The sequence below is a fragment of the Lagopus leucura genome, unplaced genomic scaffold (assembly GCF_019238085.1).
Source record: "Lagopus leucura isolate 7727_CA_CO unplaced genomic scaffold, USGS_WTPT01 Super-Scaffold_100034, whole genome shotgun sequence".
Lineage (NCBI taxonomy): Eukaryota > Metazoa > Chordata > Aves > Galliformes > Phasianidae > Lagopus > Lagopus leucura.
Window position 1 is genome coordinate 3,092,468 of NW_024962283.1, and position 14,040 is coordinate 3,106,507.

Below are 14,040 nucleotides of genomic sequence, written 5' to 3' on the forward strand. Positions count from 1 at the left end.
TCCTTTAAGCGGTTAATACCAAGGAATGCGTGACTTTGTAATGAAATTTGCCTTAGAGTGATGTATTACTGGTAACAAAGCTAATCATGCACGAAACAGATCATGGAAAAGAAAGCAGAGCTAAAACAAAGCAAAACAAAGGCAAAGAGCCATCTGACAGCTGCAGAGCGGTACAAGAAGCGGTGCGTGCTCCCTTTACCCAACTCCTTAGGCTGGCGCAATGCAGTGAAAAGCACACGAACTCTTCTGGTTAATTTCCTTCCATTATGATTGCATTAAAGCCTTCCTAAATCATCTGCAACCTTAGACCGGATACCGGAGTTAAGGGTGGGATGAGAGCAGCCCGTCTCCACGCTGCCCCCCCCGCGGTCGCAGTGGGCTGGGCCGCGCCGTCGCCATGGTTACGGCGGAGGACGCGACGCGGCAGCTACCAAGTGCTGGGCGGGGGGGTTGGGCAGCGCGGGAAATGAAATGAGCGTGCCCGGGGTGCGGACCTCAGGCTGGGGGAGCGAGAATTCAGATCGTTCCCTGCGGTGAAATAAAAACACTTGAAAAGCCGACAGGTAGGCTGTGGTAAAATCAGGTTGGTTTATTAGAACGACGGTTGCCGCCCTGCTGAGGTGAAACGGTACCGCGGACGTTATCGAAGAGCGATGTGGCAGCGCGGGATTCGATTGCAGCGCGCGGGCGCGGGAACGCGGGGCGCTGAGGGGCGCTGAGGGGCGCAGCCGAAGGGCGGGCTGTGCTTCCTCCCTGTGCACAGATTGCAGTTTTTTCAGGACGTTTCATACGTGCAAAGCAAACATTTGATGTTGGTGCTTGTTCCTGGCCTGGGCTCTGCACAGTGAGCTGCCAGGTAGATCTGTGTTTGTATACAAAATGCTTCCCCTCCCCAGGTCCAAAATTACAGAATCATAGAATGGCCTGGGTTGAAAAGGACCACAATGATCATTTAATTCCAACCCCCTGCTATGTGCAGGGTCACCAACCAGCAGACCAGGCTGCCCAGATCCACATCCAGCCTGGCCTTGAATGCCTGCAGGGATGGGGCATCCACAGCCTCCTGAAATGAAGTAATGTTTTCATTTTTTGCACATAAAAATGAAATATTTCTAGCAGTCGCTTCAAGGGCATTTACTTAATTCGATATCCAAGACCAGTTTGCAGAATAAAGTCTGGCGAGGAATGACCATCCTTAATGAGAAGAATAAACACGGCTTTGTCCTGTAGAACATTCCCTTTATTTCAGGAGCCTGGTTGTGCCTTACAGAACCACAGCACGAGGCTCCTGCAGAAGAAGAGCTCCTGCTGACATCACTGTGTTGGTCTGCAGAGGGAACGTCCTGCTGCTTCTCACACCTTTCCCACCACAGGCAAGTGCATTCACCCCTGGGTTGCAGAGTCCCACTGTGTGGTTCCTCTTCTCCTTTGTCACCTCAAGATTTCCATAGAAGACAGCCATGTTGTTTTTAAACGCCTCTGGCATCAGGATATTTGGGTAAATACAGCTGGGTGCCCAGGTTTGGTTGTCAGAATGAGATGTTAGAAGTACCGATTGGTTTCCATCACTCAAAGTTTCCTGGTCAGTCCTGTGCTTACAGGGGAGGTGGCAGAAGTGGTGCTGACTGTCTGCATATCCTGTGTCCCTTGGGACTAATTGCAGTTTTCTTTGCCAGGACCTTAATAGCAATTAGGGTGGATTGAGGACCTGTATTTCTGGCAGTGATTGATTATCATGAAATCATAAAGGTTGGAAAAGATCATTAAAATCACATAGTCCAGCTGTGAATTAAATCCTTTGAGGACTGAGCTAAGTCGGTCTTCATATGTATGAACAGATATGTAGGAGCACTGTCCCTATCTACCAACCTTCAGACGAAAACAATCCAAATTGCCTTTGGGATTTCAGGCAACTGTTTGTATGTCTGCTCCCTGAAATCATACTGATTTGTGAATGCTGAAACATAAATGCCAGAAAACAGTGGTGTTTCTGTACATTTTATAGGCTTGCCAGGAGGATCCCTTTGCTATACATCTGTTTCTTTTCCACATGCAAACTGTTCCTCAGGTATTGTAGTGTTTTTCTCGCTTGGATTCTTCTGTGTTGCTTCCACATATCCTTCTGTTACATACTGCACGTTGGACTTCTGATTGACAACTGAAAGACAAACACATATTTATTACTGATTTTATAAAGGGGGAAGCACCTGCATGAAATATATATTAATGATAGTGTTATAGAATGATGAAAAACCCAGGATATTCAGGACTGTTTAACAATAGTTGAATTAAGTACCACTGATGATGTTTTGAACAGCATTCCATCACATTAAATTTAGATAAAACCACTGGGATTATCTAGTCAAAACTATTCAATAAAAAGGCAATGATTTGAATTTTGTACAGCTCTGTGTCACCCTTGCTGAAGCTGCAAGCTATGTAGTAGGCCTCAGGATAGGAAAGGCTTAATTTTGCAATATTCCAGTTCACAGTGTGCAATTTGGAAGTGTCTCTGTGCAGTAAGGTGGGCAGCAATCTGCTTCTGCAGTGGTCAGCAGCAACACTTTATCTGGTAGAGATCAACTTATGTTGGTTTGAAACTTTTTACCTTGTCTGCTCTTCTCATGGCCTGGGCTTTCTTCGTTAGATCTGGATTTATAACTCTCCAAAGTCTGGTCTGAAGTATCATTTTCTGTGCAAAAATCAAATATGATTAAGATTTTCCCATGACTCTTCCTCACTCTCTTCCTTGAATATAAAAATCCTGGTCTTTTGAGGGCAGAAAATGAAGATGCAGTAATTCTGGTCAGTCACGAGGGATGTGCTTAAGAAAAGAAAATATAGTTGAGTCATGTAGGGTGAAGCTTGATGTGAGGCCATTGATTACAGGGGAATCCTCAGCAGCTGTTTGCAACAAGTCACAGCTACTGTCTGTAGACAGCTGTTTAAGACAGGGGAGCTGTGTCTTATCTCAGCTGTTCAGCCCCTCTGAAATAAAGCAGTTACTCAAACAGTGCCATCACTCACCTCTCTTCCAAACTCCATGAGCTTTCTTCAGCTTCCATGTAAAAAGCACTACAATGATGAGCAGCACGACAATGAGAACTGCCACCAGGAGTGGCAGCAGGAAATCCTTCTCCTTCTTACTCATGCCTTCAGATTTCACATCTTGCTCTGTAAAAGAGGCACATGTATGCTTGGGTTGTTGCTTCTTGAGAGTTTCTAGTTATTAAAACAAGAATGATGTATCCTGGACCAGGCTGGATCAGCATGGTGGGAGAGCAGAATACGCCTTGTTGGGCTCAGTTTTAAGACACAAGCTCAGTTGTTTTTCTAGTTGTATGAAAAACTAATTGAAGTCAGCAGACTTAGCCCTAGCACAACAAATGGTAACATTCGGCTTTTTGCTAGATGGTAAAAATGGTTGCATTTCTGTGGTTTGTCCCCAGGACTGGAATCAGTATTACTTTAGCGTACTGATGCTAGCTTTGGAGGTCAGGAAGAATCAGCTGGGTGTTAGGAAGCTTGCTGCATGTTTGGAAGCTGTCTCTGAAGAGTATTTAGGAGTTCTTACCAGAGGTGCTGTTGGAAATCAGAGTTACGTTTTTACTTGGGAAGGAGGCTTCTGTCCTGAAAAGTTGCTCTGTGACTGTGGCATTGAGTGCTGTTTCAGTGCCTGGACAGATGAAAAGGAGAATGGTATTTCTAAGAAGGGCTAAGGGATGCTTGAAAATCCTGTGTTTTTCCAACAGGTTTGAAGTCCAGAACACCTGATAATGTAGCAGAAAGAGACTTCTGGAGCTCTTAACTCAAAAACTCCATGCTCACTTCCTTAACACAGTATTTCTTTTTAATATAAATACTACATAAGCTTTATGAACAGAAAATCCTCAGAGTATCTTACTCAATAATTCTCATTTACAGACAAATTAAAAGAAAGATGAGCTTTGACTTCATTATTTTTTTGAACTTTTCCTCTCCCTTACTTTGCTTTGCCTGATTGCAAATACAAGAATAGGCAGCTAATTTTTCCTTAAAGCAGATATTTTCTTGTATTCCTATCTAAGATTAACTTTTGCTGTCTTTATAGCTTTCAGAAGTATGATCACCCAGCGTGAGAGAATGGCTGCCCTGGGGACATGAGCACAGCATCTGTGCTGTGATGTAACGTACCGTTAGGGATGTGGTGAGCAGAGGTACCAGACAGCTCTCCTGCTGCAGCTGATGTCGTTGCTCCGGGCCCTGCAGAAACACGAGAGGTGGGTTCTGACTTCCTTACACGTGTAGGCAATATCTTTTGGTATGATTAACTTTGATTTGTGGAACTGAAATGGTAACGCGTGCTGTGTCTGCCAGAGCTTTACATTCATTTCCTTCCTTACCAGGTACATAAGCACACTGTGCTGTAAGATTCATGCTCCCTCTTACTACTCAGAATTGTTTATCAACAGGATGCAGCTAGACTGTGAAGTTTGTAACCACTGACATAGCACTTTTAAACAAATACAAAGAGTTCTTTCTAAAACAGTTGACTTTTCACTGCTTGCTCTGTAACACTAAGCTGATGTGGGTGCTGCTTTGGAGGATTTGTGTCGAGCAACTTCTGTGGTGCAGCTCTTCGTTCTCTTAGAAACAGTTCTCCTTTAGAATAGCTTCAGTTTTCAGCCGTCTGTATGCACTGATAATCTTTGTTGCACAGTGCCACCTAGTGCAACCATGCAGAGAAATCTCAGCTCTCACCATGCCTTTCTGACACTCCAGGAGAGGCAATCTGTCTGCTGCCAACGGGAATGTAATTGTGCTGCATCTGATGGGAGAGAGCTCGCCTGCTTTTACGGCTGTGAAATGGAGGGCTTCCCTCACAAGCAAGAAATGCTGCTTTTCTGAGTCATATGTTTGTGTGTAAGATGGCTTATAGTGCTGTTTTCTAGTGTTTCTGCCTTGGTTTGATAAATGAGTGCAGCTAAGTCTAAACTTACAAGTAAATGTGAGAGCTGGTTGGAGGTTTTACTGGACTGTCGTTGATGCTGTGCTGCTAAATAATGCTAAATGGATTCTCTGGTACTGCAGAAGGGATAGTTGGTTTTTCAGATCCTGGAGGAAAACCCCTCAAACACATGATAAAAATCAGAAGTCACGCTTTGCCACTGAGCCCAGTCCATGGAAATGAAACCTGCTGCGGTATTCTTTGTGTTCTGGGCTGCTTGAGTCCCCTATCTTGAGCTGTGGTTAGATTTATAGTCCTTCCTTTCCACCTTTGGTTCCCCTGCCTTCTGAATATATTTAACACCATAAAATGTGTAAAAAATGAAAGTAAAACTCATACCATTATGTTGTGGGTAGGTTGGAGGGAAGTCTGTATTGCTGTTCAGATCTGACTCTGCTGTGGTCACTGGGGAAAAAACCAAAGTTCTTAATGCTGTGCAAAATATTCCTCAGTGCTAACAGCAACTTTTGCAGTCCAACCTCTACACAGAGACACTGCACAGTATTTCTTTGTGATAGATCTTATGGTTATCTGATCGGTGTAAAAAAAAGGCCAAGCAGTTGGTGCCTACCTGTAGGCTGCACATATTCAGAGACATACGTATCCACCTCTAGTGTAGTTGAGTCAGGGGTTGTGTTTGTCACTGAAAAACAACAGTGGGTTTTTAGGTATGTAGAAAAAGAAAAATAACTCACATAAAACCTTAGTTTGGAGCTCCACTTTTGCCCCAGTAGGCAAAACAAATTCCACACACGAGGTGGTAAACCACGTGTTTCAGTTTTGCATGACTTTCTCTACCTGAGTGCTCAAATGCAATAATTACTGTGCAAAGAGTGCTGTAGCACCTGTCCTCGCAACGTCCTCAAACTGGAAAGGCGCTGTCAGCTTCCCTCCTCCCAGTGCTTTGTGGTGAACGAGGCAGCTGGCTGTTGAGTTGGGCCCATATGCCAGGACTGTGAGGGTGCTGGTTGTGGTCCATTTCTTCCCGTTGGCTTCTAACTTGTGCCTGGTGTCACCTACACAGCCGTGTAAAAAAACAACATTGAAGTGCTTTCTAGTCAAGAGCAATTTAATGAAAAACCTTCCAGGCACAATCTGCATTACTTCACTCTGTTAAAATAGTGCATGATTACTATGCACAAGTGGTTATTCTGTGGGGAAATTCCCCTGCTGCTGGGCTCATGCAGTCTGTAGGACTGCAGTGGGATGTCCCAACACCCAGCAGCACTTCATGCCGTTACTGGACAGAATAAATCACCTACTTGTGGCTGTGGACCTGATGCATAAGGACCATATGCATAATATGCATAAGGTTTGCAGCATGGTTGAGGTCTAAAAAAGACCCTCCCTCTGTTGGGAGAGATGAAACACAAAGATAAATCACCATGGCATAATGAATTAAAGAGAGCTATGTGACATGTCTGGCGTAGATCTCAGTCCTCCAGGTGTACTGACTTCTACTCATTTATATTGTATGGGATGATAAAGATGTATTTCATGTGACACAGAGACAAGTTTGAATTGCTCTGGTGGACTTTTTTTTTCAGATGTTTACCTTAAATGCCCACAGTGGTACAATAATGTTGACTGTCTGCTTCTATGATAGAGGTTCTCTGGACAAAAAGCCTAATGCTTTCTCTTTATCTGTACTGTGGTAACTTCTTTATTTCTTAAATGAAAGAAATTCTTTCTTTCCAAATTAGCCTCTATGGATAATTTGTTGTATCACATGGACACAATGACTGGTATTTCTCAGCCCTCTTTTCTGTCCCCCATAGGGTCAGATGAGAATTCAGAAGGATTTCAGAGTGTTTTTGCTAGAAAGGAAATAATCTTTAATTGTCAGCAACAGCTCAGTAATTACAGCTGGTTTGCCCCTGCTGTGCCCTGGTGGAACTGAGGTGCTGCCAGTAATTAAAATTTATTAGCTATTTTCTGATTAGTATAAATATTTGCAGTGAGTGATTCAAGCTGAGCACAGGATGGAGTTGGGTGTGGGGAGAAAAGAGTTTCTGCTCAAAGACAGTCACCTGCAAAAAGGGAAAAGCACATGCAGAAAGCTTGAGACACCCCGAATTAGAAGAGTTATTTTTCCATTCAAACATGAATTTGCATCAGCCACAAACAAGCTGGATGGTGAATCAGCACTTCTTCATGCAAATATCCCTTCATCTGAAACCACCTCTAAGTTAAACCGATCAAACAAACACAGTATAGCTCTTTGATGTTTAATTTCCCAGCTGCTTGCAGGACATGAGGCTGAAGGCCAGGTAGTTCTCATTGGTCTGATAGGTCCTAATGTCTTACTGGTGTTTGTGTTACAAGTCTCAAGATGCAAGTAGGACATGAAGGTAAGTGTAGGCTTTTATTGAACTAAATGGAAAGATGCTTAGTTGGCTGTGTATGTTGTGGAGGTTATCTGGTGTCTGTGTGGTGTGTTGGGCTGTTATAGGTTCTAGATTTCAACAGCTTTTCTTTCTTTTTTTTTCCCCTCTCTCTAGTCTTGATTTCTAGCTTTATTCAGGCCAGCAGGCTTTTCTGTTTCTAATTTGAACTCTGTTCTGTGGGGAAAATCTTTTATGCTAAACTATGAAAATATTGCTTAATGATAGAAAATACAAATGAGTTTGTTAACATGCAAAAGAAAATACATTTGTACCTAGGGGTGTTTTCCTCACAGGTTGGTTAGTGAGGTGCATTTCCTCTCCAGTGTGCAACAGTTACAGCTAATAAAGTAGTAGCTATTGGATCACAGCCTTCAAAGCAGCTGTTTCTATTGTACACAAGTTAAATTGAGCTACCTATTATCCACTACTCTCATCTGTGTTCACCTAGATGTGTGCAGGTCTGTAGCTGTTGCAGGGGGTTGTGAGCTGTGTGTTTTTTGAGCTCTGTTTTTTGCTTCTGCTAGTGACTTACCTGCCTCTGAACAGGTTAATGAGAAAAGAGCAGCTGATGTGGGTGTGAGCTGCTCAGCACAGCTGAGGAAAGCCTGTACCAGTCACAAAATGGAAGCAGTTATAATGGTTTTATTATCTGACTTTGTGTTTGGGCTTTGCAAATTGTGCCTTCGGAGTTTTGGTTTCATTTCATGTCAGTGGAATTTCACTCTGGATTCTCAGTGGATTTTGGTGCCAAGTTCTGCCATTCTTGCACTGAATACAAGCACATCAGGTGAGCCTTCTCCCCTGCACAGACCCCACTATTTGGTGCTGACTTTCCTCCTAACCTGTACCACCAAGGCCTGAGTTGTATAAAATGAAGAGGATGAGCAGGAGTCTCATCTGGTGATATTTCCCCCTTCAGTACTTTTAAATGTGAACACTTGGATAAGTAAGACTAATAAATAAGGCTGATAAATAGAAATTGTTATATTGCCTTAGCACTTACCGGGAAGCTGTATTCCATTATCCAACAGCCAGGTAACCTGGGGCTGTGGTTTACACCCTTGGGTATAGCAAGATAATGTAATGCTTCCTTCTGCGTCTCGGGATACATGCAGTACAGGCTTAGAAGGAGCAGCTGCAGGAGGAAGGTTTAGAATCAGTTGCAGTAAGTATTATTTGGTTTTATGAGCAGCTGCACATGCAGTGTTATTTGGGAGGGCTGAGCTGAGACTGGGACTGTGTACTGTACAATTGTATGCAAAAAGGCAATCCTGGAGTTGAGGAGCTGGCTTTGTTATTCCATTCCTGTAGAATAGAGCAGGAAGAGAACTCACCTAACACCTCAACAGTTGTCATCTTGCTTTTGAACGGTGTGCTGTAGTAGAAGCATTTATATATGCCTTCATCATGCACCGTTACGTTAGAGAGTCTGACAGACAGTTCATCCTCTGAATAACGGGTAAGTTTGTACCTCGGATCTTTTAAGGCTGTAAGGAAAATAAAACTCAGCATGTTATGTGTGGTGGCACATACAAGGATAATCAAAGCAGTGATGAGTGAGATTGGATTTGTCTACTGCATTTTTTTGTTTGTTTGCTTCTCAGCATTTGACATAACTGAGCAGTTCTAGCGTGAAGTGTTCCTAGCTGGTGCTGCACTAGCACAGAGACAGCAGTTAAATGATGAAGGTGAAGGGTACAAGCCCTGCCAATAGGGAAAACAGCATAAATATATATATATGTATATTTCACTTTTAAAACCTATTGTGATGTTCATTTTGGCAAGTGAAAGGTGAACCGCTCTCCATCCTTTAGAGCTGCCTCCTAGCCATTGCACAGCCAGGGAGTCTTAGTCCTGCGTTGTCAGGTCTTATGGTAACTGGGGTCTTGAAATCTTCAGACAGATAAACACAAGCAAACATTGGGGTGAGGACACAATATATAGTCAGAACAATATGGCTCATGAATAAAGAACAAAGAGCAAAGATGCGTGACGAACTTTCCCTTCCTCATTCCCTATTTCTCAAGACTTACTCTGGCTTTGAAAAAATCACTTCCCCTCTTTGGGTGTATGTTATGGTGTGTAAATGAACATCACGGTCAGCCTATACTTCTTCATTAATGGTTTATTAATTGGCTGTTTCTCTTGCTCTATCCTTACTTAATTAGCTAGATGAAACTGTCTATGAGACGACTGCGCTCTGCTGTGCAGTCCCATTTTTCTGTCTACGTTTTCTTGCCTTTGCTTTGTTCCTCCTGTGGAAGTCTTGGGGACAAGCCAGCAAGTCATGTGGGATACTGAAACTGGGGATGGGAATCAGTCATTAGACATAAAAAGATCTCAAAAACTATCTTTATGTTTAATGGTTTAGGTGAGGTCTTTTGAAAATACAGAGCTGGGAGAATATCACAGTTGTGCTGTAATTCATGGTAGTGATGAAATATAAAATGTAAGGATTGTAGACAACGAGAGCGGAAGAAACTGCTTCACAAAGTGGGTTTTGGGGAACCAGTGGGACAAAAGTTCACAGTGGTGATTCTGAATAAAAACTGAAAATGTCCATGCATAACTTGGTTCCGCTTTAAAGAAGGACTATTTTGTTTGGTATTGTAAGAGGACTTTGCAAATTCTTTGCAAACTCCTATCTTTGTGGATGTTGTATCATGCATCTTGCTGAGGGATGGTCAAGGATGTTGATGCTATGGGCAGAATCATCAGGTTTAAGACAGATACTGTTTTGTCTGCTTGAGCTACACTCTAATGCTATAGGTACTCACAGATCTGTTCCTTCCCTGACCTTAATAAATTGCTGTGTCAGCTCAGCAAAACTTCAAGCAGAGAAAGGTGAGAGATAGGGAATGGAAGGGAAGCCAGCAGTAGTATTTCTGGCTCTGTCAACACGTGCTAGAAACCATTGCTTATTTTCTAAACATTTCCCCTTGATACACTAAATGCAGCACTGTTGATGAGAAGAAGAGTGCCCAGAGCTTTCAGGCAGGTCTGCTCCTGTCTGTCTGAGGCAGCAGTGGGTGTTGTGCTAATCTGTTGGTGCTGGTGGTGAACGCGGTTCGTCGCTAAAAGCTCTGCTGCCAGACCACTCTTGTGGGGGGGTTTCCATTTCATTGGTGTCTGCCAGAAAGGGGCTGGATGTCAAACCACCCCCAGCAGCGGCTGGGTGAGTCAGAGCTGCTCTGTGCCGGGGCTGGAAAACCCACTGCTGGCTGACCCTTCTGCTCTGCATGGAAACTTCTGCACTGGGGTTTCACACTTACCCCAACGATTGTCAAGGAAAATGGTAAACCCACGGGGGTTTAGCCACTGCCTGATGGCTCTGCTGTCACCGCTGAGGGTACAGCGGAGGTTCAGGTCCTCTCCTTCCTGTAGGGTTATGGTTTCACTGCCAGCTCCTGGAAAATCCCCTGCCACAGAGAAGGGGGAGAAGAAGACCCATTATAATGTGATGTGAAGTAAGGTGTCCATGTTTTACATGAAGCAATAAGTCAGCTTTCCTTTTCTCAAGAGCGTAAAGGTGAGGAAACTTGTCTGCACGATAGTACTGATTGAATTAATTCACAATCCTCAGATAGGTCACCACAATCACTAGGTAGGACCTGTACCAGCAGTCTGTTGCCTCTGTCTGCCAGCAGAGCCAGATGTAGTCGCTACATGCTATTCCACATGAGTCAATGAAGAATTGATAGCACTCCCCTTAATGCATGTGTGCTCCCCATATGAATCAGTTTTTGCATTCCTTATTCTTTTCTGGAGCTGTTGAACCTAATTGGCAAGTGGGTGAACTGAGTGGGAGCTGTGAATGGTTGACAGCTCTGAGAATGAGGCTTTTTTTTCTGCAGGAAAGGTAATGCTGCAGCTGCTTTGAAGGCAGGATGCACAAACCTGGTCTGGCATGTGTTACTGAAATGAAATTTCACTCACTCCTCCCAGTTCATTTTAGAGAGGAGCTCTGGAATGTGTTTTTCTCAGCTTATTCACAGATACATAATACACTTTGAAAACATTTGGTGACCTGGAATGAATTGCTTTCTCCAGAGATAGCATGCCCTGGAGAAATGGCTGAGATCGGTGCCCTGGTCAGAGTTAAGAAAATAGGCAGTAAGATGGTTTTATTTTTCATTCCTGTTTTAATCTTATTTGTCAGGTAGCTGTCTGCTGTGAGTTCCTACTGCACACATGAGCACTGTGGTCTGGGGAAATGAATCCTCCTGGGCTTCAGGAAAGCTTTTCATTTTCTTAAAAACATTTTAAAATGTAACAACTACGAAGCCATTTTAGGGCATTCTTATTGGACCTGATCTTGGATGCTGAAAGCAGTTTCTCAGGTTGTTTTGCAGGGTACGTGCAAGCTGTGAGAGTTTGCAAAAGGGAGATGGCCTTGCAGGGGTTCCATTTGTGAAGGCCTGTGTCACCAGCAGCGTGCTGGTAAAGGAGCACAAAGGGCCTCGTGTGTGGTTTTCCACAGTGCTTTTCTATATTTTGCACAGTGGCTGCGTAGTGGCTCTTTCCTGTTGCTAGCAGCAATGTGGGGTCTTTCAAGTTACACCTTTTGAGGTTAGAGAGCAAGAAAAAATGGGGGAGGTTGCTTGCTCTTATTTAAAGAAGAAATGAGCAACCCCCAGAATGGAGCATGCATGTAATTTCCATTTGAGACAATGGCTTCATGCAGACCATGGCTCCCACGTCAAATTTCTCTCCCCTTATGGGGCAGTTTGCATGTCTTCAAGCCACTATGCTCTCTGCAGTGCAATCACTGCGGGGCAGGGGATGCTCCTGTGCCAGATCCAAAAGCCAGGTTTTTATTCCATGTGGATCCTAATTGTCTTGAGTACCTGGAAAAATGTCTGCCATCAGGTGTGGCAATGCATCCATCCACCTTAGCAAGACAGGCCGGCAGTTTCTTGCTAGAAATTGCACAGTGAATCAGAGTGCAATGGTACATGCCTCTGCTGTTATTTTAGCCAGCAGAAAATACATGCACTGTTGCAGATGAACACTAACTCAGTCATTTCAGTTATCTTTAACACTGTCGCCTATAGAGACATCCTGTTCAACCAGTTATTTCTGACCTGTGGTTGCCAATGTATGAATGGGAGTCTGAGCTTCTTGAGGTGCTGCGACAGACAGCTGAGAGCAGCGAGCGGGGCTCAGCGGGTGCAAAGCTGTCGTACAGCAGGCTCTGGAAGTGCTGGGGAAGAGGGGCTGTGCACCCAGAAAGAGGGTGCTGCTGGTTTGCAGCAAGCTGAAAGGGCATAGCAAGAACTATTTCAGCTGGAGTGTGACTGGCAGATTCTCAAGGCTCAAGTTCTGTTAACCACAATCAATGGTAATAAAATATCCCGAGTGTGCTGTGTTTAAAAAATGCTTTGTTGCTGTTTAGACAGACTGGATGTGGCCTCTGTAATAATGTCTTTGTGTGTGAGATTGTTACTGTAGTATCAGCAATAGCACTGCTACAGTTTCTGCTTTAGCATTTAAGAAGGGAGAGACTATTAGGTGAGCACCAGAGCTGTCATTCAGAGAATCCTGAGCTGTAGAAAGCTGTTTTGTCTCTTTCCTCACTGAAATCTTGAAATCTTTCCATATTTGACATGATCAAATGTGAACCTCATGCACTCTCCCATGTATGAAAGAGATGAGAAAGGTAGGGATAAGATGCATCCTTGAGTTAGAGTGAAGAGGCTGAGCATTTAAAGTGCTATTCCTTTTCAGAGTACTTTGTGAGTGCTTTCTAAATTACTCTGACTTATTATATTAGCCTCTTTTTACAAAAATATGTGAGCAAGTGCATGTACAAATATCCAAGCCATGGAAAGTAAGCTGTAATCTGCTGCTCATGTTTAAGGGAGACTCCTTCAATTTCCTATCCTGAGCATGCTGCCAGCTTCTGGGAGATGAGTTGGTCTCACTGATCCTGGGTTTAGGAATGAACTGGAACTCAGCACCCTGTCTGCTCCACAGCTTTGGAAGCTGGGTGACAACACAACGCTGTCAGTATGAAAACAACAGCAGCAAAGCTGTGTTGTGTGCAGTGCTCTACATATGGCTCTGCAGATGGAGTTCTCCAGGCTGAGTCCCTTAAGAAGAAAGAAAGGTAGAAGTGCATTGCTTACCTTGCAGCAGGAGCAGAGCTGCGACATGCAGCACAGTGGTGAAAGTCATGTTGCGGTGGTGGCGTGGACTATCTGCAGACTTCCTCTCCCTGTCGGGTCCCTTTTCAGCATAGTGGGAGCAGATTTACCATGACTTCATCTCTGCCGGGATCTCTGCCTCCTCTCCTTTTTTTCTGCAGTTCCTTTTTCATGTTTCCTATGTGCTGATGACTGCTGAGAAACCAGTGACCTCATGGGTCCCTAAGTGAAACCGGTGGGTGACAGGAGTGGGGGCACCTCACCCTGCACCATTCAGCTCCATCTCATCAGCACCCATGCAGGGGAGAGGGGTGGAGCTATGGCTTAGGGTGAAGATTGAAAGAAGCACTGGCCTGGGTTAACTTGCTGCAGCTATCCTGTAGGGACACTGTGCAAGGTTTAACTCCAGTGGATGGGCAGGCCCCCAGCAAGGCAGAGCATCTTTGGTGGGTACTGCTGTAGTGCAACCATCACAGGGTTGCTTGAGAACTCAGTTTGAATCTCTGGAAAAACAGTCTTG

The 14,040-nt window shown here is 44.1% G+C and overlaps 1 protein-coding gene across 1 annotated transcript; it reads right to left on the reverse strand.

Annotated features, from left to right (window-relative positions):
• Positions 1–1,080: 1,080 nt before the first annotated feature.
• On the reverse strand, positions 1,081–13,580 carry CRTAM (cytotoxic and regulatory T cell molecule). Its single transcript, XM_042882555.1, has 12 exons — positions 13,503–13,580; positions 10,647–10,793; positions 8,709–8,861; positions 8,378–8,509; positions 5,833–6,003; positions 5,559–5,630; positions 5,327–5,392; positions 4,174–4,242; positions 3,575–3,676; positions 3,028–3,174; positions 2,609–2,692; positions 1,081–2,158 (listed from the first exon to the last, which is right to left on the reverse strand). Exons 1-12 carry the CDS (start codon positions 13,549–13,551, stop codon positions 2,028–2,030), a joined length of 1,323 nt encoding a protein of 440 aa, XP_042738489.1. The 5' UTR covers positions 13,552–13,580; the 3' UTR covers positions 1,081–2,027.
• Between the last annotated feature and the right edge of the window lie 460 nt (positions 13,581–14,040).

What these genes read in the sequence shown, in the direction of transcription:
- CRTAM (XM_042882555.1), bottom strand. Translation starts at nt 13,551, where the DNA reads ATGACTTTCACCACTGTGCTGCATGTCGCAGCTCTGCTCCTGCTGCAA. An exon ending in TGAATATGTGCAGCCTACAG is followed by an intron (nt 5,393 to 5,558) that starts GTAGGCACCAAC and finishes TTTTTTCCCCAG; the next exon opens with TGACCACAGCAGAGTCAGAT. An exon ending in AACCTACCCACAACATAATG is followed by an intron (nt 4,243 to 5,326) that starts GTATGAGTTTTA and finishes GTGTTTCTGCAG; the next exon opens with GGCCCGGAGCAACGACATCA.